A 26011-nucleotide genomic window follows, 5' to 3' on the forward strand; every position below is an offset into this window, starting at 1 on the left:
TATTTGTTGCTGTTCCAACCTCTCCTACAAATACTAACTTCCTTGTTTGATTCTGACTCACTCAGGCCCCACAGCCATCTGCGATCTGGCAGCTTCTGCCGAGCTCAGAACTGTCAGCAGGAGAGGGGAGGGCTGCTGGGAGAGACGAGGCAGAAACTTTTCCAGCCATCAGCCTGCTGTCCCTGCAGCATGCTTCGTGGTGAGCTCTGCTGGCAGCACCTACAACTTCTCTCTCTTTCAGTGGAAGGTCTGCCTGTGCTCTCTGGGCCTGCCTGCCCTTGATTAAAGAGGTGTCTTGAAATGAGAAGAGTGCAGTTAAATGTGAGGCTTGTGTGGATCCAAGACCTCAACCAAGGGCAGGAGAATAAAGTATTGCAGATACTGGAGCTGGGGTTGTTCACGCCTGGAGAAGAGGAGGCTGAGGGGAGACCTCATTGCTCTCTGTGACTCCCTGAAAGGAGGATGGAGTGAGGTGGGGGTTGGGCTCTTGTGCCTAATATCAAGTGATAGAATGAGAAGAAATGGCCTCAAATAGTCATAGTATCATAGTATCAGTCAGGGTTGGAAGGGACCACAAGGATCATCTAGTTCCAACCCCCCTGCCATGGGCAGGGACACCCCACACTAGATCAGGCTGCCCAAAGCCTCATCCAGCCTGGGCTGAAACACCTCCAGGGACAGGGCCCCAACCACCTCCCTGGACAACCCATTCCAGGGCTTCATCACTCTCATGGGGAAGAACTTCCTCCTCCCCTCCAGCCTGAATCTCCCCCCACCTCCAGCTTCATTCCATTCCCCCTAGTCCTATCACTACCTGAGATCCTGAGCAGTCCCTCCCCAGCCTTCCTGTAGCCCCATTCAGATCCTGGAAGGCCACAATGAGGTCACCTCGGAGCCTTCTCTTCTTAAATGAAATTCCATTTCCAGCAAAATATACAATTGCTGTGGAACTCAGGCTCCAGGCATCACCATCACCTCCCCAGGACACCATCACAATCCATAATCTCCGTGCTCAAGAGGTACAGACTAAGAGCAGAGGTACTTTGGGATGCAGCTTTCCAATAACACACTGATGAGTATTTTTAGCTGCTGGCTTCTGACATCCTGGAGCTCACTGAGAGCAGTGAGCTGCTTCTCACCAAAGGGGCATTGGTTTATCTCTGAGGTTACCTCAGTGACTGAGGGAGCTGAGATTCTTTAGTCAGGAGAAGAGGAGGCTGAGGGGAGACCTCATTGCTCTCTACAACTCCCTGAGAGGAGGAAGGAGTGAGGTGGGGGGTTGGGCTCTCCTCCCAAGTCTCAGGTGATAGAAGGACAGCAAATGGCCTCAAACAGTGCCAGGGGAGGGTTAGGTTGGAGATGAGGAGAAAATTCTTTGCAGCAGGAGTGGTCAGGGATTGGGACAGGCTGCCCAGGGAGGTGGTGGAGTCCCCATGCCTGAAGGTGTTCAAGAAATATGTGGCCATGGCACTTGGGGACAGGGTTTGATGGCCATGGTGGGGTTGGGTTGATTCCTGGACTCAATGGTCTCAGAGAGCTTTCCCAACCCAAACACTTCTGTGATTTGGAAGCTGCTGCAGAGTCTGTGAAATGCTGCTGCCAGTCACAGAGCAGGCTGGGCTGCAATCCAGCAGGGCTGCTCCGGGAAATCCAGCAAGCCTTTCACAACTTTCTGCACTGCCTTGAAGTTCCCTTGCTGACAGCCTGCAAGGCAATCAGCTGGCTTTGGGATGCCCACACCTTCTCACAGCTGGGACAAACGTTGCCCAAGTGTAGCTGGGAGAGATTTGTTCATCAAAGAGAAGAATCTTCCTTGTGTCTGCTCAGGTCCTTCTTTCGTGGCTCTGATTCTTAGTGCTCTCCCAAATTCAGGGACATGAATCATGGAACACTAAGGCTGGAAAAGACCTCTAAGACCATTCAGTCCAACCTCCTACCCAACACCTCCATGACCACTACACCATGTGGCCAACCTCCTACCCAACCACCTCCATGACCACTACACCATGTGGCCAACCTCCTACCCAACACCTCCATGGCCACTAGACCATGTGGCCAACCTCCTACCCAACACCTCCATGACCACTAGACGACATCAACTCCAGGGACACCTCCAGGGACAGCCTGACCACTCTTGCAGGAAAGAAATTGCTCCTGATACCCAACCTAAACCTCCCCTGGCACAATTTTAGGCCATTTCCTCTTGTTCTATCTAGGAAGAAAAGACCAACCTTCACCTCACTCCAGCCTCCTGTCAGGGAGTTGTAGAGGTCTCCCCTCAGCCTCTTCTTCTCCAGACTAAACACTCCCAGTTCCCTCAGCTGCTCCTCACCATTCCTGTTCTCCAGACCCTTCACCAGCTTTGTTCTTCCTGTAGTGAGGGGCCCAAAACTGCCCTCAGCACTCAAGGTGTGGCCTCACCAGTGCTCAGCACAGGGGCACAATCCATTCCCTGCTCCTGCTGGCCACACTGTTCCCAGTCCAGGCCAGGATGCTGGTGGCCTCCTTGGGCACCTGGGCAAGTCTGTCACCCACTTCAATGCACAGGCAGCTGGCTTTTCCCTTCCCCAGCATTAGGTGAGATTACATCCCTCTAAACATTTGGCTTGTGGGGTGGTGGAGTCTTCACTCATTCCAACTAGAAAGGGCAGTAGAATAAACCCACACAACCCATCTAACACAGAGCCACTTCTGCTCTGATCTTCTCATAGCATCAGAGAATCAACCAGGTTGGAAAAGACCTCAGAGATCATCAAGTCCAACCTGTTGCCTAATACCTAACACCTCCTAATCAACTAACCCATTGCTCCAAGTGCCACATCCAAGCCTTTTATGAACACCTCCAGGGATGGGGACTCCACCACTCCCTGGGCAGCACATTCCAGTGGCCAATCTCTCTTTCTGGGAAGAACTTCTTCCTAACATCCAGCTTAAACCTCCCCTGGCACAGCTTGAGACTGTGTCCTCTTCTTCTGGTGCTGGTTGCCTGGGAGAAGAGACCAACCCCCTCCTGGCTACAGCCTCCCTTCAGGGAGCTAGAGAGAGCAAGAAGGTCTCCCCTGAGCCTCCTCTTCTCCAGGCTAAGCAACCCCAGCTCCCTCAGCCTCTCCTCACAGGGCTGTGCTCCAGACCCCTCCCCAGCCTCCTTGCCCTTCTCTGGACACCTTCCAGCAAGTCAACCTCCTTCCTAAACTGAGGAGCCCAGAACTGGACACAGGACTCAAGGTGTGGCCTAACCAGTGCTGAGCACAGGACAGAATGACCTCCCTGCTCCTGCTGGCCACACTCTTCCTGATGCAGGCCAGGATGCCATTGGCCTTCTTGGCCAGCTGGGCACACTGCTGGCTCATGTTCAGCCTACTATCAACCCGTACCCCCAGGTCCCTCCAGACCTCTCACTCTGCCTCCCCTTCCCCCTAGAAAGCCAAGAGTTTCCTGCTGCTTCTTTGCCTGCCTCCTTTTCCTTCACTTCAAACCCAGGAATGTTAATGCCTGCTCTGCAGGGCTGCAGATAAAAACACAGCTGGAAGATCAACATGGACCAGGGCAGAGCTCTGAGGTCTAACATCTCACCTCCAGCACGATCTCCCGCTGCAGGCTTCCCATGGGGAGAAGAGTGGTGATCCCAGACCCCCCCCTCAGGCTCATGACTTAGCTGCTCCCAGCCATTTATTATGCTGCCAAACCAAGTGCAGTGATCAGAAGTTCCCCTTGTGTGACTGCATTAAAGAGCTGTGCGGCTCAAGGCCTCACTGAAGCGACGACGGAGGTGGACCAATTCCCTCTCCTCTTCCAGCTCTTTTTCATCCAGCTGCAAGCTGCAAGCTGTGGGTGTAATGAAAACCAAATTCTCAGTGTGTCTGCCAAGGAACTTGGATAATTCAAGAATGGCATTTCCTTGTTCCTGACCTGCTGCAGCTGGCCTCGTTTTGTGATGCTCAATTAGTCAGCAGTGGGCAGCAGCATTGTTGTGAGGCACATTTGCACTCAACAGAGACGGGCTGTCTCCACGTGGCATTTCAGGAGAAGAAGCTGAGAAGCTTGAGGGTTTTTTTTTTAGGGAAAGAAATGGGGCAAGAGTCACCCAAAACCTGCTGGGGGTGGCAGGAAGACCCTTCCTCCCTCCTTGCCTTTCCTGGTCAGTACTTACAGTAAGGAGTTCTGCTACCAAGATGATGAGGGTGGGGAGACCGTGCCCCAGGGCTGCCCAGAGAGGTGAGAGATGCCCCATGGAATCATAGAATCATAGAATCAGTCAGGGTTGGAACAGACCACAAGGATCATCCAGTTCCAACCCCCCTGCCATGGGCAGGGACACCCCACACTAGATCAGGCTGCCCAGAGCCTCATCCAGCCTGTAAACACCTCCAGGGACAGGGCCCCAACCACCTCCCTGGACAACCCATTCCAGGGCTTCACCACTCTCATGGGGAAGAACTTCCTCCTCACCTCCAGCCTGAATCTCCCCACCTCCAGCTTCATTCCATTCCCCCTAGTCCTATCACTGCCTGAGATCCTGAGCAGTCCCTCCCCAGCCTTCCTGTAGCCCCCTTCAGATCCTGGAAGGCCACAATGAGGTCACCTGGGAGCCTTCTCTTCTCCAGACTGAACAGCCCCAACTCCTTCAGTCTGTCCTCACAGCAGAGCAGCTCCAGCCCTCTGCTCATCCCTCCTGGCCCTTCTCTGGACACCTTCCAGCACCTCCAGATCCCTCTTGCAATAGGGGCTCCAGAACTGGAGGCAGTACTCCAGGTGGGGTCTCACCAGAGCTGAGCAGAGGGGGAGAATCACCTCCCTTGCCCTGCTGGCCACACTTCTCCTGCTGCAGCCCAGGAGCTGATTGGCTTTCTGGGCTGCAAGTGCACACTGAGAGCTCCTGCTGAGCTTCTCCTCCCCCAGCATCCCCAAGGCTCTCTCCTCAGGGCTGCTTTCCAGCCAGTCCCTGCCCAGCCTGCATTTGTGCCTGGGATTGCCTCGACCCAGCTGCAGGACCCTACCCTTGCTCCCATTGAACCCCATTTGGTTGGCTTGTGCCCACCTCTCCAGCCTGTCCAGCTCCCTCTGGATGGATCCCTTCCCTCCAGCCTGTCTGCTGCACCACACAGCTTGGTGTCATCAGCAACCCTGCTGAGGGTGCACTCAGTGCCACTGTCCATGGCATCCACAAAGATGTTGAACAAGCCTGGGCCCAGGACTGATCCCTGAGGGACTCTGCTTGTCCCTGGCCTCCACTGGGCCATGGAGCCATGGACAGCCACTCTTTGGGTGCAGCCATCAAGCCAGTTCTGTATCCATCTAGTGGTCACCCATCACTGCCATGTGTCACCAGCTTGGAGAGCAGGATGTGGTGTGGGACCATTCCAGGTCAGGCTGTCTGGAGCTATGAGCAACCTGCTCTGATTGCAGGTGTCCCTGCTGAGTGCAAGAGGTTGGAACTCGATGACCTTGAAAGGGCCCTTCCATCCCACCATTCTATGACATCAGTATCCCCTTGTTTCACAAGACCTCTGTCAGCTGTAGCTCTTGCAGGGAGGCTGATGCAAACCTGGCTGTCCAGCTGTGAACATGGGGAGGTCTTTCTGGTGTTCCCCATGTGGCATAAGTCTGAAGCCTGTGCAGCAAAGTTGGTGTCTGCTGCCTTCTTTCAGTGGAGGTGTCAAAGTGCAAGGTCCTGCAGGTGGGTCAGGCCAGCCCCAGGCACACATCCAGGCTGGGTGGAGAGTGGGTTGAGAGCAGCTCTGAAGAAAGAGACTGGGGGCTGTTGAGTGCTGAGCAGCTCCCCAGGAGCCAGCAGTGCCCTCTTGCAGCCCAGCAGGCAGCTGTGTGCTGGGCTGCAGCCAGAGGAGTGTGGACAGCAGGGATTCTGCCCCTTGACTCTGCTCTGCTGAGACCTCACCTCCAATCCTGCCTCCAGTTCTGGTGTCCCCAGCAGAAGGAGGACACAGAGCTGCTGGAGTGAGTGCAGAGGAGGCCACAAAGATGATCAAAGGGAATAGGCTGAGGATAGGCTGAGGGATCTGGGGTTGTTCAGCATGGAGAAAAGAAGACTGGGCAGACCTTAGAGCTGCTGTCCAATACCTAAAAGGATTCTACAGGGAGGCTGGAGAGAGGTTTTTCATAAGGAGTCTAACAACAGGACAAGGAAGAATGGTTTGAAGCAGAGGGAGAGTAGGTTTAGACTGAATCTTGGGGAAAAGTTCTTCAGTATGAGGCTGGTGAGACTCTGGCACAGGTTGCCCAGAGAGGTTGTGGATGTCCTCTCCCTGGAGGTGCTCAAAGCCAGGTTAGATGAGGCCTTGAGCAGGCTGGGCTGCTGGGAGGTGTCCCTGGCCACGGCAAGGAGGTTGGAACTGGATGATCTTGAAGGTCCCTTCCAACCCAAACCATTCTGTGACTCTGAAATCCCCAGGCCACTGCTATCTTCAGTTCTGAGTGTTGCAAATGACTTTCATCATCCACTTTCCACTCACTGCCACAGAAACTTGTTGGTTTGTTTCCCAGAGCCAAGCTTAAAGGGGGAGTTTCAGTTCTAAGCCCCTTGGTGGGCTGGCCTCAGATCACTTTGGCTGGAGGTTATTAAGCAGTTTGAAATCCTTCTTGGCCCTTTCTACCTCTGGTTCAGCTTTTGGCTAACTTCCAACCCAGGATGAGGAATTCTTCACTTCCAGTCCAAGCTGCTGTGAAATCTTGTGGCAAAATGAATTCCAATTGCAGCAACTAATCCAAGAGCTGGTTGAGATGGAGACAGACTCCTGCATGGAGTGGGCAAACAGCCTTCTCCACATGACAATAGCCAGAACCCAGCCCACAGAACTGTTCAGCCCCAGGCTGGCTGCTTCTGTGCTCGCTGCAGGAAGGCCACAGGAGGGAACTTTCTCTGTGTGCTCCCTTCAGGGAGTTGTAGACAGCAAGAAGGTCTCCCCTGAGCCTCCTCTTCTCCAGGCTAAGCAACCCCAGCTCCCTCAGCCTCTCCTCACAGGGCTGTGCTCCAAGCCCCTCACCAACTTTGTTGCCCTTCTCTGGACACATTCCACCAACATCTTTCCTAAACTGAGGAGCCCAGAACTGGACACAGGACTCAAGGTGTGGCCTAACCAGTGCTGAGCACAGGGCACAAGGACTTCCCTGCTCCTGCTGGCCACACTGTTCCTGATGCAGGCCAGGATGCCATTGGCCCTCCTGGCTGCCTGGGCACACTGCAGGCTCATGTTCAGCCTACCATCAACCAGCACCCCCAGGTCCCTCTCTGCCTGGCTGCTCTCAGCCACTCTGACCCCAGCCTGTAGCACTGCCTGGGGTTGTTGTGGCCAATGTGCAGAACCCAGCACTGGGTGGTGCATGGAAATGTCATGCAGCCCCTCTCAGACTGCTCTGCTCCATGCTGAGCAACCCCAGCTCTTTCACTGCTCCATGCTGAACAACCCCAGCTCTTTCACTGCTCCATGATGAGCAACCCCAGCTCTTTCACTGCTCCATGCTGAACAACCCCAGCTCTCTCACCATCCCCTACTTCAGTCACCTCAACATCTTCATGTGTGTGTGTGTCCCCACCCTCCCCTTGGACTCTCTCCGGTAGTTCCCTGTTCCTCTTTAACTGGGGAGCCCAGAACTGGACACAGTACTGCAGATGAGGCCTCCCCAGGACAAAAAGGGGCAGAAGAATCTCTCCTGTCCTGCTGGGCAGAATCCTCTTAATGCACTCCAGGAGACCATTTGCCTTCTTGGCCACAGGGGCTCATTGCTGTCCCTTGGATAACTTCTTTTCCACTAGGACCCCAAGCTCCTTCTCCATGGAGCTGCTTCCCAGCAGGTCAACCCTTAACCTGTGCTGGTGCAGGGGTTTATTTTTGCCCAGGTGTTGGACTCCACACTTGTTGAACCACATCTCCTGGGAATCCAAGAGGGTTGGAAAGGCCAGAAGCAAGAAGGGGCTTTGGTTTAATGCATTGGGAGCAAATGCATCCTGCCTTCCAAAGAGCACAACCCAAGACACTGGTGGTTCTTGCATGAGTGTGTGTGTGTGTGTGCAGAGCCTCTTGCTTCAGAGCTTCCACAGCAACTCTATTTCCTTGTCAGAGGTAACAGAAACTAACATGGGAAACCTAGAACTCCAAGGGAGCTCTTCCCTCAACAGCAAGTTAAGTGCAACAAAGCCATTAGTATGGTTCAGTGATCACAGTGCTGGACACTAAAAGTTGACCCCAGTGCACTGGCCCTGTTAGAGGTGCAGCTGAAGAGAACATTTTACCAGTGACAGGGAGAGTCTTCTAACACTGCTGTGTCCAAAGAGCCACTTGCTGCCCAAACCCAGCAGTTTTGATACTTCTGGGCATCAGAACCAGCTGCAATTATAGTCATAGAATGGTCAGAGTTGGAAGGGACCTCAAGGATCAGCCAGTTCCAACCCCCCTGCCATGGGCAGGGACACCTCACACTACAGCAGGTTGCTCACAGCCACATCCAGCCTGGCTGCAAACACCTCCAGGCAGGAGACTCCGAGGTGACCTAATTGTGTTCTTCCAGTATCTGCAGGGGGCTACAAGAAGGCTGGGGAGGAACTTCTCAGGCTCTCAGGGAGTGATAGGACTAGGGGGAATGGAATGAAGCTGGAGGTGGGGAGATTCAGGCTGGAGGGGAGGAGGAAGTTCTTCCCCATGGGAGTGGTGAAGCCCTGGAATGGGTTGTCCAGGGAGGTGGTTGGGGCCCTGTCCCTGGAGGTGTTTAAGCCCAGGCTGGATGAGGCTCTGGGCAGCCTGACCTAGTGTGGGGTGTCCCTGCCCATGGCAGGGGGGTTGGAACCAGATGATCCTTGTGGTCCCTTCCCACCCTGACTGATAATATGATACTATGATACCTCCCTGGGCAACCTGTGCCAGTCTCTCACCACCCACATGGGGAACAACTTCTTCCTCACAGCCAATCTCAATCTCCCCATTCCTAGTTTTGCTCCATCCCCCCCAGTCCTATCACTCCCTGACACCCTCAAAAGTCCCTCCCCAGCTTTCTTGTAGCCCCTTTCAGACACTGGAAAGCCACAATTAGGTCTCCTGGGAGCCTTCTCTTCTCCAGCCTGCACAACCCCAACTCCCTCAGTCTGTCCTCACAGCAGAGCAGCTCCAGCCCTCTGCTCCTCCTCCTGGCCCTTCTCTGGACACCTTCCAGCACCTCCAGATCCTTCCTGTAGGAGGGGCTCCAGAACTGGATGCAGTGCTCCAGGTGGGGTCTCAGCAGAGTGGAGGGACACAGAAAACCCTGACAAAATGGACTTGTCCTTGACCTCTTAGTTTATTTCCAAAGCCTCCTGTTCCATTCAGCTTACACACACGAGGGAATGCGGCGAAGGTTTGCTCCTTTCTCTGGTACTCCACAAGGGGACAGACATCGAAGGCAGCAAAGGGGACTCCAGCAGCACCTTCACTGACTCACCAAGGGAAACAATTTCATCCTCACAGACTTCAAGCAAAAGAGGCACCCCCAGTTTTTCAGAACAAACCTGCTTACAAACTTGGCCCTGGAGGCGATCTGAAGTTTCCCTGCAGTCAGCACTGGCTTCTGTTTCACACCTCTCTGCTAGCAGCCTTTCAGCAGCCTTAGGCAGTTGAAGCTGCTCAGCTGCTCCAGGCTCTCAGGGCCATCTCAAGGGTGCATGTGCAAGGCATTGTGGTTTGCTTGTTGTCACAGCTAGAATCTGAAGCCACCTTCCAAATTCTCTTGTGAATCAGCCCAATTATTTTCCAGATTCCAAGGAAGTGAATGCAGTTCAGTCCCTGAATTAGGGGGAACAGGCAAATTCACAGCACTCTGGAGTTTCTCACTCAAGCACACAGAGGTTTCTTCCTCTGTGCAAGGATTTTCTGGCCTTTTACCTCTTCCACTAACAACATCTGAAATTGCTGATCTGTTTGAAGGCTTCATATATGCCTGTGGGACCTTCCCCACCACTCACACCTAGAAAGGACCAGAAAGCTAACTGTGGGCAAGCTGCTCTGAGCCTGGGTTTGCCCCGCAGGCAGCAGCAGTGGCATGGGAAGGTGGTTCCAATGCCTGCTTGCTCCCAGCGCTGGCATGCTCAGAACACATGGCCTCCTGTTCTCTCCCTCTGCCAAATGAAAGCTGTGCAGAGGAAAGAAGAAGAAGGCCCTGAAAGGAAGGCAAAAGGCATGGATTTCCACATGACTGGAGCAGGACAAGGGATCACTATGGAATGAAACACAACTAACTCTCCCTATTGCCACGGGTACACTTCACTAGGACAACAGCCTACGCTCTCTCTGCAACCCTTTCTCCCTTCACATGAGATGTGCACAGCAATGGATGAGGTTTGAACAGGCTGTGTGTCTCCAGAAGAAGAAGAAGAAAAGTTTCAAGCCAAGATCAGGCTGATGTTGAAGCAGAGCCTCTTCACCTCTTTCACCTAGGTGCTGAGGTTTCAAGGTACCTTCTCTCCTCACTGCCACACTGTGCATCCAGCAGCAGCCTAGGGAAGGGTGACAACATTCCAAGGGTGGAGGACAGTGTCTGTCTGAGAGTTCAGCATGAGGCTGGGGAGCATCCATCTTTCTTTCAGGCTGTGGGAAGGAACGAGCCAGGCTCTCTGCACGTCATTCAGGTGGCAAAACATCCCTCCAGTGCCTCATGCCGAGGATTTGGGGCACCACTGTGATCCTACCTCAAAGCAGGATCTCTGTACTAGATGCAGCTTGTTGCCAGAGTGCAAGTAAACATCAGAAGGGACTGCCAGGAGGCAGTGCAGGAGCAGTGGATTAAGCTCAGGCACTCAAGTCTAGGAAAAGAGGCAAAATAAAAAGGAGTGTGGCTGCAGCACTGGGAACAATGGTCCTTGTTCTCCTGCCCTGAGTGGGAGTCAAACCAGTCCACTGTGATCTGAGTTTGCCAAACCTCAAAGTATAATGCTAGGAGGCAAAAAAACCAAAGCCCCAAACCATTCAGTTTTACAGAGCTGAGCATCTCCAACCCTTTCCTGCCCTTCAGAAATGGCTATGTTACAGTAGTTGAAACCACTGCAGTGTTTACAGTGTTCTCTATATAGAACGGCACACTGAAGCCTTGCAGAGGGACTGGAAGGTTCTCAGGAATGCCTCTGGGGCTGCAAAAGGCTCAGGTGCTACAAATCAGCAAAGACTTTCATTCAGAAACAGAGAAATAGGGTGGGGTGTTTCCACCTGGGTTGTTAGGGGGATGGAAGGAGGATGCCAGGAAGCACGACTGAGGAGGCAGCCGAGGGAGCCTGCTTCAGGTACACAACTGTGCAAGGCAATTTCTCTCTGCAGTCACAGAATCATAGAATGATAGAATCAACAAGGCTGGGAAAGACAATACTGTGAGGTGTTAAATAAACCAAACCAGGTTGGAAGAGACCTTCAAGATCATCGTGTCCAACCCATCAACCAATCCAACCCACCTAAACAACTAACCCATGGCACCAAGCACCCCATCAAGTCTCCTCCTGAACACTTCCAATGACAGTGACTCCACCACCTCCCTGGGCAGCACATTCCAATGGGCAATCACTCTCTCTGTGTAGAACTTCTTCCTAACATCCAACCTGAACCTCCCCTGGCACAGCTTGAGACTGTGTCCTCTTGTTCTGGTGCTGGCTGCAAGGGAGAAGAGACCAACATCCGCCTGTCTACAACCTCCCTTCAGGTAGTTGTAGAGAGTGATAAGGTCACCCCTGAGTCTCCTCTTCTCCAGGCTAAGCAGCCCCAGCTCCCTCAGCCTCTCCTCACAGGGCTGTGTTCCAAGCCCCTCACCAACTTTGTTGCCCTTCTCTGGACTCATTCCAGCAAGTCAACCTCCTTCCTAAACTGAGGAGCCCAGAACTGGACACAGGACTCAAGGTGTGGCCTAACCAGTGCAGTCTACAGGGGCAGAATGACCTCCCTGCTCCTGCTGGCCACACTCTTCCTGATGCAGGCCAGGATGCCATTGGCCCTCTTGTCTGCCTGGGCACACTGCAGGCTCATGTTCAGCCTACCATCAACCAGCACCCCCAGGTCCGTCTCTGCCTGGCTGCTCTCAGCCACTCTGACCCCAGCCTGTAGCTCTGCCTGGGGTTCTTGTGGCCAATGTGCAGCACCTGGCACTTGGATGTGTTCAATCACCTGCCCTTGGCCTCTGCCCATCTGTCCAGCCTGTCCAGGTCCCTCTGCAGAGCCTCTCTACCCTCCAGCAGATCAACTCCTGCCCCCAGCTTGCTGTCATCAGAAAATTTACTGATGATGGACTCAATGACCTCAAGGATCATCAAGTCCAAGCTGTCACCACAGACCTCATGCCTACTAGACCACGGCACCACGTGCCAGGTCCAACCCCCTCTTGAACACCCCCAGGGAGGGCGGCTCAGCCCCACGAAGGCAGGTTTAGGCTTTTGTGCATTAAATGCTAGAGCTGTGGGGCCATGTAAGAGCTGTACAAAACAGAACTGTGATCAGGACTGTGTATTTCAAACCTCTGTCTGAAAGAAAGCCCAGGAATAGAATAGAATCTATATATATATATATATATTTATAGATAGAGATGTAGGCATATAGGTTGCGGATTCAATGTCGACACTTAGCACAGTTTTGTCTCCTCTAAATACAGACCTGGGATACTTCCTAGCCCAACACATGCACCTACAAAAACACATGGAGCATGCACACAGCTTCCCCTTCTGCCCTCTGCAGAAGGCTCAGGATATACAGCACTATACAGTGAGTTCAACTCAAAACCCAGTGGCGAATTAAGGATGGAATCCAACAGAAACTCCACGTGAGCTATTACCAACCCCTCCCCACCCCCCCCAAAACAAAACCCCAACAAAAGCCCAAAACCCAGAGAGAAAAAAAATAATCCAGGGATGTAATTATTTCATCTCAATAAAAACACTGAAGACCATGGTGATGATGCTCTAAGATTCAGATGATCTAAGATTCAAAAGGCTTTGTCCGTCAAGGCGCTGGTGGATCTCTCCCGGGCGAGAGGAGGCAGCAGCGTGGAACTGGTTGCTCTAAGACAGCCCAAAGAGGGTTGGGATGAGGTGTGGAGCTTGCCCACGGCCATCCATGCCGGCTGTGGGCTCAGACGACAGAGGTCTCTGCCCGAAAGGTCACGGGGCAGGTGTAAGCTGCTCTCCTGAGGGCCGGCGGCGCGGAGGGAGACCTGGATGCCCATCGGGAAGGTAAGCGGCGGTTGGCTGGTCGAGCAGGCCGGGAGAAACCTTTCCCACTGGAACACTTGGCTGCCACAGACATCTAGAATAGAACAGAACAGAATAGCATAGGATAGGATAGGATAGGATAGGATAGGATAGGATAGGATAGGATAGGATAGGATAGGATAGGATAGGATGGGATAGGATAGGATGGGATAGGATAGAATGGAATGGAATGGAATAGAATAGAATAGGATAGCATAGCATAGGATAGGATAGGATAGGATAGGATAGGATAGGATAGGATAGGATAGGATAGGATAGGATGGGATAGGATAGAATGGAATGGAATGGAATAGAATAGAATAGGATAGGATAGGATAGGATAGGATAGGATAGGATAGGATAGGATAGGATAGGATAGGGTAGGATGGAATGGAATGGAATGGAATGGAATGGAATGGAATAGAATAGAATAGAATTAACCAGGTTGGAAAATACATTTGAAATCATCAAGTCCAACCTATCACCCAGCACCATCTAAGCAACTAAACCATGGCACCAAGCACCCCAGCCAGTCTCTTCCTAAACACCTCCAGTGATGGGGACTCCACCACCTCCCTGGGCAGCACATTCCAATAGCCAATCACTCTTTCTGGGAAGAACTTCTTCCTAACATCCAGTCTGAACCTGCCCTGGTGCAGTTTGAGACTGTGTCCTCTTGTTCTGGTGCTGGGTGCCTGGGAGAAGAGACCAACCTCCATCTAGCTACAACCTCCCTTCAGGGAGTTGGAGAGAGCAAGAAGGTCTCCCCTGAGCCTCCTCTTCTCCAGGCTAAGCAACCCCAGCTCCCTCAGCCTCTCCTCACAGGGCTGTGCTCCAGACCCCTCCCCAGCTTTGTTGCCCTTCTCTAGACACCTTCCAGCATCTCAACTTTTTTCCTAAACTGAGGAGCCCAGAACTGGACACAGGACTGAAGGTGTGGCCTAAGCAGTGCTGAGCACAGGGCACAATGACCCTGTACACAAAGACAATTCCTTGCTTTAACAAGTTAGGGCTTTTGTGGAACGCAGCAGGAATGTAGGAAAATATTTGGGCTGAGCTCAGAACAGGTGGTGTGAAGCTATTAAAAGGAGCAGAGTGATGCAGGGAATGCACAAGAACAGCCATGGCCACGCAGAGGGACTCCCACAGGGGTGGCTGGGGTTTAGCATACATGGAGACAGGTGTCAGACACCAGGAGAGGTACCAAGGGTTAGTGCAAGCCAAGGCTGACCTTCACTTCTTGTTGCTTTTCATATTTGGAAGGGGGTTTTGTCAATGAATGATCACAGAGCTGTAGCATTGTTTGGCTTGGCAAAGTCCTCCAAGATCATCCAGTCCAAGCAGCAACCCAACACCACCGTGGCCATTAAACCATGGCCCCAAGTGCCATGGCCACAGGTTTCTTGGTACACCTGCAGGGATGGGGACTCCACCACCTCCCTGGGCAGCCTGTTCCAATCCCTCACCACTCTTGCAACAAAGAAAGTTTTCCTAATCTCCAACCTAACCCTCCCCTGGCACAATTTCAGGCCATGGCCTCTCCTACTATCTTATGAGCCTAGAGAGAAGAAAACCAACTCCCACCTCACTGCAACCTCCTTTCAGGGAGACATAGAGGGCAATGAGGTCTCAACTTCAGCCTTTTTTTATCCAGGTTAAACAACCCCAGTCCCCTGTAGCTACAGACACTGAGGGGCTGGAGCTTGTGCAGAGAAGGAGAGAAAAGATGGGGAAGGGTCTGGAGAACAGGGCTGGTGAGGAGCAGCTGAGGAAGCTGGGGGTGTTTAGTCTGGAAAACAGGAGGCTCAGGGGAAAGAAGCTCTCTCCAACTCTCTCAAAGGAAGGTGTAGCCAGGTAGGGGCTGGTCTCTTCTCCCAGGCAACCAGCACCAGAACAAGAGGACAGAGTCTCAAGCTGTGCCAGGGGAGGTTTAGGCTAGAGGTGAGGAAGAAGTTCTTCCCAGAAAGAGAGATTGGCCATTGGGATGTGCTGCCCAGGGAGGTGGTGGAGTCCCCATCCCTGGAGGTGTTTTGGAAGAGACTGGATGGGGTGCTTGGTGCCATGGTTTAGTTGATTAGATGGTGCTGGGTGATAGGTTGGACTTAGTATCATAGTATCATAGTATCATTCAGGGTTGGAAGGGACCACAAGGATCATCCAGTTCCAACCCCCCTGCCATGGGCAGGGACACCCCACACTACATCAGGCTGCCCAGAGCCTCATCCAGCCTGGGCTTAAACACCTCCAGGGACAGGGCCCCAACCACCTCCCTGGACAACCCATTGCAGGGCTTCACCACTCTCATGGGGAAGAACTTCCTCCTCACCTCCAGCCTGAATCTCCCCACCTCCAGCTTCATTCCATTCCCCCTAGTCCTATCACTGCCTGAGATCCCGGTGACTTGATGATCTCAAAGGTCTTTTTCCAACCTGGTTAATTCTATTCTATTCTATTCTATTCTATTCTATTCTATTCTATTCTATTCTATTCTATTCTATTCTATTCTATTCTATTCTATTCTATTCCATTCCATTCCATTCCATCCCATTCCATCCCATTCCATCCCATTCCATTCCATTCCACTGATACCTCCTCATCAAGCAATATTGCCACTTTGTGGAGGTGAAAATGACAACATAAAATGTGAGATTATGGAGTAAAAAGCTCAGTAGAGTCATTTTGGACTTTGCTGTGAACTCTGTCCTTGCCTGGGTATTATTTCATCTCTCCACACTCACTGATGAAAAGAAATCAGAAGCTTCCTGGGTTTGTGTGCCTGTGCTGCAGTGAGGATGTGTCTGCTAAGCCACACACTGCTGCATCACTGCAGGGCTGTCAGAGAGCCATGCAGCAGCAAATCTGCACGGTCAGATCCTCAGCTGTTGCAATCCACACAGCTGCACTGCAGCCTGTGAGTTTGTGCCAGCTGAAGGCACACCAGCTGACAGCCTGAACCCACTGCAGTTTCTCAGCCCCAAAGACCTTTGCCTTCTCTTTTCTGAGACACTAAGGAACACATCTCTTTGTGTTCCTGGCCCAGCAGATCTTCAGGATTAAGGATTTTTTGGAGGCCTTTTGCAGAACCTGCACCTTGCAGTCTGTTTTCACAGGATCACAGGATGTTAGGGGTTGGAAGAGCATCAAGTCCAACCCCCCCTGCCAGAGAAGGACCACAGAATCCAGCACAGGTTGCATAGGAACACATCCATTGAATCTACCTGGTTGGAAAAGACCTGAGAGATCATCAAGACCAACCTAGTATCTAATACCTAACACCTCCTGACAACTAACCCATGGCTCCAAGTGCCTTTTATGAACACCTCCAGGGATGGGGACTCCACCACCTCCCCAGGCAGCACATTCCAGTGGCCAATTACTCTTTCTGGGAAGAACTTTCTCCTCACCTCCAGCCTAAACCTCCCCTGGCACAGCTTGAGACTGTGTCCTCTTGTTCTGGTGCAGGTTGCCTGGGAGAAGAGACCAACCCCCACCTGGCTACAACCTCCCTTCAGGGAGTTGGAGAGAGCAAGAAGGTCTCCCCTGAGCCTCCTCTTCTCCAGGCTAAGCAACCCCAGCTCCCTCAGCCTCTCCTCACAGGGCTGTGCTCCAGACCCCTCCCCAGCCTCCTTGCCCTTCTCTGGACACCTTCCAGCATCTCAACATCTTTCCTAAACTGAGGAGCCCAGAACTGGACACACACCCTGGACACAAACCCTATGGACACAAATCCATATGGGTTTTGAAAGCCTGCAGAGAAGGAGACTCCCCAACCCCTCTGGGGAGCCTGTGACCCTCACAGTGCAGAAGTTGCCCCTTGTGTTGAGGTGGAGCCTCCTGTGCTGCAGCTTACATCCATTGCCCTGTTTGTAAAGCAATCTGTTTCCCTGTTCAGCAAGCAAGAATAGGGGCAAAGGCAACATTTCTAATCTGCTGCAAATGAAATGCAGCCAAACAGAAATTAATTAGGCATGCCAGAATCTTCCTGTATATTCTGCTTGAACATACAGGGAGAAGCCTGCAACTGAGCCATGACTGTGAGGAGATTGCTTCATGACTGGATCCATTCTGGAGCTACAGTATCCCTTTTCATAGGCAGCTCCAAGCAGATCTTGAAACAAGCAGCACCCTGCATGCTGCAGAAAGCAATCTAAGCCCTCGAGGGTTTTGACATGGCCAAGTGTGCTTTGGGAAGCCTTAAGAAACAACCTCAGCAAAAGGAAGGAGGGAGGGAGTTAAGAGCTGGCTGCAGTCCCCTGAAGAACTGCACTGCAGTTAAAACCCAGCTTTACACAACAGCAGCAGGCATCAGAATCTGGCACGTGTCTCCACTGGTCGTTCTTAGTTCCATGCTCCCACCCTCCCACAACTCTGATAGCTCCAGAGGAAGTCACAGAATGGCAGAACATTAGGGGTTGGAAGGAACCTGGAAAGATCCTTGAGCGCAAGCTCCCTGCCAGAGCAGGATCACCTAGGGCAGGTCACACAGGAACACATCCAGGTGGATTTTGAATGTCTCCTGAGAAGGGAGACTCCACAAGCTCTCTGGTCAGCCTGCTCCAGCCTCCAGCACCCTTACAGTGAAAATGTTTTTCCTTATATTCATGTGGAATCTCCTCTGCTCCAGCTTGCACCCTGATTCACACTGATTCATACTCCTGATTCCTGATTCCAGTTCAAGAGGACCAGGGATCTGCTGGAGAGAGTCCAGTGGAGGGCTATGAGGATGACTACCTGCATCAGGAAGAGTGTGGCCAGCAGGAGCAGGGAAGTCCTTGTGCCCTGTGCTCAGCACTGGTTAGGCCACACCTTGAGTCCTGTGTCCAGTTCTGGGCTCCTCAGTTTAGGAAAGATGTTGAGATGCTGGAAGGTGTCCAGAGAAGGGCAAGGAGGCTGGGGAGGGGTCTGGAGCACAGCCCTGTGAGGAGAGGCTGAGGGAGCTGGGGCTGCTTAGCCTGGAGAAGAGGAGGCTCAGGGGAGACCTTCTTGCTCTCTCCAACTCCCTGAAGTGAGGTTGTAGCCAGGAGGGGGTTGGTCTCTTCTCTCAGGCAAGCAGCAACAGAACAAGAGGACACAGTCTCAAGCTGTGCCAGGGGAAGTTTAGGCTGGAGGTGAGGAGAAAGTTCTTCCCAGAGAGAGTTGTTAGCCATTGGAATGTGCTGCCCAGGGAGGTGGTGGAGTCCCCATCCCTAGAGGTGTTCAAGAGGGGATTGGATGTGGCACTTGGAGCCAGGGTTTAGTAGTCATGAGATATTGGGTGACAGGTTGGACTTGATGATCTGTGAGGTCTTTTCCAACCTTATTAATTCTGTGATTCTATGACTAGGGGCCTGGAGCACTGCCTGGTGAGGAGAGGGCTGCCTGATGGGGCGTTATGGTCTGGAAAAGAGAAGACTGAGAGGGGATTTAATAACTGTTTAAACACATCTGAGGGCTGGGGGTCAGGAGGGAGGGGCCAGGCTCTGCTCACTTGCTCCCTGGGATAGGACAAGGGGCAATGGATGTAAGCTGCAGCACAGGAGGCTCCACCTCAACACAAGGAGGAACTTCTGCACTGTAAGGGTCTCAGAGCACTGGAACAGGATCCCCAGGGATCCCCACCATCCTTCTCTGGTGACTTTCAAGGCCTGTCTGGATGTGTTCCTGTGTCACCTGAGCTAGATTGCATGGTCCTGCTCTGGCAGGGGGGGTTGGACTGGATGATCTCTTTGGGTCCCTTCCAACCCCTGCCATCCTGTGAGTTGTGAGCCTGTGTGATTCATCTGGATCCTGCCCTAAAGGATCTATTTCTGCAGACTTCTTTACAAGATCCTTTTAGCCTGCCTCATTTGAGAACCTTGGAGCTTGCTATCAAGCTGAATTATTTTGCTTTTGGTTTTTTGCCTTGATGAACCTTACCTCTGGTAACTTCTGCCTCTCCTTTCCTTGCTTGAGCTGCTGCCCGGTCTGCCTGGCTGCGCTCCTGGGCGATTCTCGCTTTCCTTGCTCAGTCTGGAACGTTTCTAAGCACTGGCTCAAGGCCTCACAAGCCCCATCTGTGAATTCAGAATTTGCCCTTGTCCACCTCTCCTTGCAGCACTTCAGAGGGCATGCAGAAGCCACTGTTGCCTTTTCATAGTTTTTCAAGAGCTTCTCAACCACTCCATAGTTGGACCTCGAGTCGGCGGAGCGCGGCCGGCCGGAGAAGTCGCTCGGTCTCCACTCGTGCTCGTGGGGCGCCTGCCTGTAACCACTGCCACTTGCAAGTCCATTTGTTTGCTTTTGTGGCCCTGCTGTTGTTGCTGCTCTGACAGCTGTGCTGGGGGGGCTGGTTTCTTGCTCCTTGGCTGCAGGCAGTCTGGGACTGGAAACACAAGGTGGATTTCCAGTCTCTGTCCTGCCAGCAGCGGAGTCGCACAAGGGGCCACGGGGGCTGTGGTCTCCTGCTGCTGCTGGGGGCACCTGGTTTTCTTGCAGAGCGTTGTTCCCTTTATCTGTGTGGAACACAGCCCTGTTAAACTCAACAATCTTGGCTGCTAAAGTCTCATTTCTTTGGGTCCTCCCCAAAGCACACCTGGAGTCTTCCAGAAGATCACTGTGCAGGGTGGCAGGGGTGCAGAAGTCAGCACGGTAATAAGGGCTGCTGTGGGGCTTGGGAGTTTGATTCTGCTGCAGCCTGCTGCTTTGGGCCATATTTCCATCTGAACAACTCTTCTGGGCTGACAGGGGGGAAGGGTCACTTCTGCTGTCTTTGCCCACATCACAGGCCCATGTGTTGTGACAGAAAGCTGTCAGGGCATGGCACTCATTTCTGCTTCCAGCCGTGGCAGCAGCTACCATCACAGGAGCCCTCCCAGCCTGCCCCTCGCTTGCACAGGCTGCTGCTGCCTCACTCTGGGTGACAGGTGAAGGATTCCCCAGCTTCCTTCCACTCCTGCAGTCCTGAGCCTTGCCACTGCTTTTGCTGCCTGGATCTCTCAGTGGTGTTTCAGAAAGCTGTATGATTGCAGACAGGGAGTTGGTGAGGTGCCGAGAGGTGCTCCGGGGAGGAACTGGTGGAGCTTCTTTCTTCTGCCAGGGTCTGCAGTCTGCTCCTCTGTCCCTGGTGAGACTGCCATGGGACATGTCCCTCAGAGCCTTGCTGGAGCTCATCAGGTTCTTCCTGTTATGATGCTCCTCTGTTTCGAAAGCAGCGGTCGCCTGTGATTCATTGCTGGACACATCATTCATCTGAGGCAGGATAACTGTGCCTTGGCATTCCTCAAAGTCCCCCAGGAAAGGAAGTGACTTCATTCTGGAAAGGAGAGGAGAGGTGCTTTAGGGATGAGCAAGCAGAGAATTCCCCCAGGGGGACAGGGATTCACTTTTTTCCCCCCATGAGCAGGTGCTTTAACACTGCTTGCAGTAAAAATGCTTTAGGAGCAGTCTAGCTGCAGCCTCAGGGCATTTGTAACATAAATGTAGGCTCTGAAGAGAAAGTTCCTTCCCTGCATTCCTTTCCCTTGCCACTGAAATTCTTTCCCTTTTCTTTTTTCCTCTCAGCTTTTCTGGATGTTTGCTTGTTTTCTCCCCTACCCTACAGTAAGGACCCAAACTATAGATGTGAGGAGGAGGTTCTTCACCATGAGAGTGCTGAAGCCCTGGAATGGGTTGTCCAGGGAGGTGGTCGAGGCCCTGTCCCTGGGGGTGTTTAAGCCCAGGCTGGATGAGGCTCTGGCCAGCCTGATCTAGTGTAGGGTGTCCCTGCCCATGGCAGGGGGGCTGGAACTAGCTGATCCTTGTGGTCCCTTCCAACCCTGAATGAAACTATGAAACTATGAAACTATGAAACTATGAAAGTGGAGCTTGTGAGTTCTACTGATTCCAGCTATGAACTGAATGAAGCAAGGCCCCAGTGAATCCCTTGTGTAGGTTACACACGACAGCACAACTGTTCCCTTGAGAGCTGTTCCAGAATCACCTTTCTCAGCCAGGACTTAGAAACAGTGCATCAGCTCTGACACTGTTTGCTTTAAAGGTACAAACACTGAGCCAGCTGCAGTAACGCATCAGGGACATGCAGCTGCCTGACTGCCTGGGGCAGGGGAAGAACCACAGACTCACAGAGTGCCAGGCTGCAAGGGACCCCAAGGATCATAGGATTGTTAGGGTTGGAAGGGACCTCAAGGCTCAGCCAGTTCCAACCCCCCTGCCATGGGCAGGGACACCTCACACCACAGCAGGTTGCTCACAGCCACATCCAGCCTGGCTGCAAACACCTCCAGGCAGGAGGCTTCCACCACCTCCCTGGGCAACCTGTGCCAGTCTCTCACCACCCTCATGGGGAACAACTTCTTCCCAACAGCCAATCTCAATCTCCCCATTTCTAGTTTTGCTCCATCCCCCCCTAGCCCTATCATCACCTGACACCCTCAATCTCAAAGGTCTTTTCCAACTAGGTTAATTCTATCCTATCCTATCCTATCCTATCCTATCCTATCCTATCCTATCCTATCCTATCCTATCCTATCCTATCCTATCCTATCCTATCCTATCCTATCCTATCCTATCCTATCCTATCTTATCTTATATTTTAGCACAAATCTCTGGTTGTCCTTCCCTCTCTTGCCTTGTTGCACTCTTGGATTGCCAGTTCCTGTCACACCCCTCACACTTAAAGCTAGATGTGAGCTTAATGTAAGAAACCTCCCATCCTAACAAAACTATGTAGTGTTGTGTGGACCCTGGAAATGGGTCCAAGGCAGACAGAAATGTCTGTTCATGTTGTATGGACCCTGGAAATGGGTTCAAGACAGACAGAATAGAATAGGATAGAATAGAATGGAATGGAATAGAATAGAATAGGATAGAATAGAATAGAATAGAATAGAATAGAATAGAATAGAATAGAATAGACCAGGTTGGAAGAGAACTTCAAGGTCATCGTGTCCAACCCATCAACTAATCCAACACCACCTAAACAACTAACCCATGGCACCAAGCACCCCATCAAGTCTCCTCCTGAACACCTCCAATGATGGTGACTCCACCACCTCCCTGGGCAGCACATTCCAATGGGCAAGCACCCTCTCTGTGTATAACCTCTTCCTAACATCCTGCCTAAACCTCCCCTGGCACAGCTTGAGACTCTGTCCTCCTGTTCTGGTGCTGGCTGCCTGGGAGAAGAGACAAACCTCCTCCTGGCTACAACCTCCCTTCAGGAAGGTGGAGAGAGCAAGAAGGTCTCCCCTGAGCCTCCTCTTCTCCAGGCTAAGCAACCCCAGCTCCCTCAGCCTCTCCCCACAGGGCTGTGCTCCAGACCCCTCCCCAGCCTCCTTGCCCTTCTCTGGACACCTTCCAGCAACTCAACATCTTTCCTAAACTTTCCTAAACACACTCAAGGTGTGGCCTACCCAGTGCACTGTACAGGGGCAGAATGACCTCCCTGCTCCTGCTGGCCACACTCTTCCTGATGCAGGCCAGGATGCCATTGGCCCTCCTGGCTGCCTGGGCACACTGCAGGCTCATGTTCAGCCTACCATCAACCAGTACCCCCAGGTCCCTCTCTGCCTGGCTGCTCTCAGCCACTCTGACCCCAGCCTGTAGCACTGCCTGGGGTTGCTGTGGCCAATGTGCAGAACCTGGCACTTGGACTTGTTCAATCTCCTGCCCTTGGCCTCTGCCCATCTGTCCAGCCTGTCCAGGTCCCTCTGCAGAGCCTCTCTACCCTTCAGCAGATCAACTCCTGCCCCCAGCTTGCTGTCATCTGCAAATTTACTGATGATGGACTCAATGCCCTCATCCAGACCATCAACAAAGATGTTAAAGAGCATGGGCTCAGCACTGATCCTTGGGATGCCATCCTTTGGGTGGCATCTGCCCAGCTCCTCAGAAAGCCAACAGCAAAGCCCCCTTCAAAGAAGCAGAGCCTCAAGGGTCATTTTCCTCCTCTCACATGAAGAGTCAAAATGTGGTTTTTTACCTTCTGTGGTTGGACTTCTTTCTAATTTCTTCTTGATAGCTGCACAACTCTTCACTGACCCTGGCAAGTTCTTTCAGAGCCTTTGTGAAAGATAAAAACAAGCCCTCAGCATAAGCCTTGCACTTGGTTATCTCCAGAGTCATTCTGGGGTGGATTTGCATTTAAGAGGCACAGCAGTGGAAAGCAGCACAAGGAAAGATATCAAACTGACCCCAGGCTGTGAGGAGGGGCAAAGAACATGCTGGTAAAATATCTGTGCAGTGAGAAGACAACCAGCAACAGCAAACCCAGGAGGAAGTGGAGGTGGTGCCCTGCTGGGAAGCTGAAATCAGGCTCACAGAATGCACTGGGTTGGAAGGGACCTCTAGAGGTCATCAAGTCCAATCCCCCCAGCAGCATGCAAGGACATCCCCAACTAGATCAGGTTGCTCAGAGCCCCATCAAGCCTGACCTTGAATGTCTCCATGGCTCTCCACCACCTCCCTGGGCAACCTGTTGCAGTGTTCCCCCACCCTCTGAGGAAAGAACTTCCTCAGTTCCTTAGGTTCACCTGGGGGGCCAAAGGCCTCAGCATTTCCCTCACCCTTGTAGCTGAAGCATGCTCCTACTTTACTTACTACATTGAGGTCACCAATGTAGTTCTTGGTATTTTTCTGGGAAGCTTTGCTGCTGAGGCAGTCTGCAGGCTCCTCATGGTTCTCAAAGGCCAGGCTGTCCAGCAACAGGGTGTTGTTTCTGCTCTTGGCTCTGGTTTCTTTACAATCCTGTCCTGGTTTACTGAGCAAACTCTGGTTTTCCATCCTGTCATTTGTCAGATTGTGTTGATAGCTCAGCTCCACAGTATCCCTCTCATCCAAAGCAGGGGAATGCATGGACAGCTGCAGCATCTTGCTCTGGATGGCCTTACTGTCATGGACACTCATACTGCTCTCCCTTCTAAGTCTTACCTCCTGGTAAAGCTGAAAAACCAACAGAACCTTCTGTTAAATCATGGTACTGGGAGTGGAAGAATACAGGCATCCTCTGCTTGGGATGAGGCTTCACTCCAAGCAGAAAGATGGACATGTGTTAGTAGAAAAGCAGGATACTTCTCAGACCATTACTGTCACAGGAGGAGGAAAGAGCTCTTAGCATTCATAAACTCACCATGAGCACAGCCTCTGCAATCCCAGAATCCCAGAATCATAGAATCAATAAGGTTGGAAAAGACCTCAAAGATCATCAAGTCCAACCTGTCACCCAGCACCTCATGACTAACTAAACCATGGCTGCAAGTGCCACATCCAATCCCCTCTTGAACACCTCCAGGGAAGGGGACTCCACCACCTCCCTGGGCAGCACATTCCAGTGGCAAATTACTCTCTCTGGGAAGAATTTTGTCCTCACCTCAAGCTTAAACTTCCCCTGGCACAGCTTGAGAATGTGTCCTCTTGTTCTGGTGCTGGTTGCCTGGGAGAAGAGACCAACCCCCACCTGGCTACAGCCTCCCTTCAGGGAGTTGGAGAGAGCAAGAAGGTCTCCCCTGAGCCTCCTCTTCTCCAGGCTAAGCAACCCCAGCTCCCTCAGCCTCTCCTCACAGGGCTGTGCTCCACGCCTCTCCCCAGCCTCACTGCCCTTCATCTCCCACGGGAAGCAGTGGATTCCCCTACACTGCACAGCAATAGTACTCAGCTTGCCAGGCTGCTGGGCCAGCTCATTTCAACTCCACTAACACCTAGAAGGGTTGGACCAGGTGATCCTTGGGCTCCCTTCCAACCTGGCATTCTGGGATTCTGTAGAACTGTGAAGTCTTTGCCATGGTTTTAAAGTATGGCTTCCACACCCAGGATGAGCTTGGAAGGGATCTCTTGAGGTCAATGGCTCTGCCTTGAGCCAGAAGCTGTATGGTTTGCTTCCAAGAAATAGCAGCACACTATGCAGTAGACACAGCCCTGCTCTGATGGATGGGGAATGTGAGGGAATGGGAGGGAGGGAGAAGGCTCTGGCTGTCCTACAGCCTGTTCAAGGATGTTAGTTTAAGGAGAGGAAGTGAAGTCTCAGCCCATACCCCACCACCTGCACTGGAATAGACTCTTCTGGCTGTCAGAGAAGTGGAATTCCTCCCTCTGACTGCAGTGCTAAACCAGTATGGCACAATGGTTGGTATTCAGCAATGTGCTGTCACCTTCTCTCATGCCACCTGCTGAGACCCAGTGGCTTCATTAGGAAATGGAAAGGTGTCAAGCAGTGTCACCCAGCACATTCCAAGCAGGAAACTGGGATAAACTATAGCCTAGAAAAAAAGCAGTGACACCACAAAAGCCTCTTCTGCTTACAGTATCATTTCCAGTGCCAAAAATCCCCTGGCTCTTTATAAACATTCATGCTGGAAGTTGCTCTTCTGAAGAGAGCACAGAGCAGGCACCTCTGCAGAGCCTTCTGCCTGCTCCCTCGCAGAGCCTGAGGCCACCACAGCAGCTTTTGGAAGGAGGCTGCAAGAGAGTAACAGCTTGAAGAACATGTGGCCATTGCAGGGGTAGTGCTGGGGGTTAGAAGCATTCCCATGTTCAAAGACTTGACATCTGACCTCAGCCTGGGCTTTCAGATTTCACTCCCAAAGCCCAGCTGCTCATGGAACCTGAGGGCTGAACTTCGTTGTTTCCAAGCAATGAGGGTCACAGATGGAGTCAGCAGAGCAGTAAGAAGGGAGGATACCTCCTCAGAACTCAACAGTGTCATCTCCTGAACCAAAGAAGCCTTCCTGGAGTAATCACAGATTGCTTCAGGTTGTAAGGGACATGTTGTCAATCCCCCCACCTGCAGTGAGCAGGGACAGCTCCAATTAGATCAGGCAGCTCAGGGCCACATCAAGTCTGATCTTGAGCATCTCCAGG

At 52.3% G+C, this 26011-nt stretch overlaps 1 protein-coding gene across 1 annotated transcript; it reads right to left on the reverse strand.

Annotated features, from left to right (window-relative positions):
• Positions 1 to 11825: 11825 nt before the first annotated feature.
• Positions 11826 to 25921, reverse strand: KIAA0408 (KIAA0408 ortholog). The gene is made up of 5 exons (XM_068170888.1): positions 25705 to 25921; positions 23756 to 24097; positions 23139 to 23218; positions 19097 to 20471; positions 11826 to 13256 (listed from the first exon to the last, which is right to left on the reverse strand). Exons 2-5 carry the CDS (start codon positions 24059 to 24061, stop codon positions 13083 to 13085), a joined length of 1935 nt encoding a protein of 644 aa, XP_068026989.1. The 5' UTR covers positions 24062 to 24097; positions 25705 to 25921; the 3' UTR covers positions 11826 to 13082.
• Positions 25922 to 26011: the final 90 nt, after the last annotated feature.

The sequence above is a fragment of the Melanerpes formicivorus genome, unplaced genomic scaffold (assembly GCF_026170545.1).
Source record: "Melanerpes formicivorus ecotype bairdi unplaced genomic scaffold, bMelFor1.0.p_v2 SCAF_735, whole genome shotgun sequence".
Classification (NCBI taxonomy): domain Eukaryota; kingdom Metazoa; phylum Chordata; class Aves; order Piciformes; family Picidae; genus Melanerpes; species Melanerpes formicivorus.

What these genes read in the sequence shown, in the direction of transcription:
- KIAA0408 (XM_068170888.1), bottom strand. Translation starts at nt 24,061, where the DNA reads ATGAGTGTCCATGACAGTAAGGCCATCCAGAGCAAGATGCTGCAGCTG. An exon ending in ACATTGGTGACCTCAATGTA is followed by an intron (nt 23,219 to 23,755) that starts GTAAGTAAAGTA and finishes TCTTTCACAAAG; the next exon opens with GCTCTGAAAGAACTTGCCAG. An exon ending in AAGAAGTCCAACCACAGAAG is followed by an intron (nt 20,472 to 23,138) that starts GTAAAAAACCAC and finishes TCTCCTTTCCAG; the next exon opens with AATGAAGTCACTTCCTTTCC.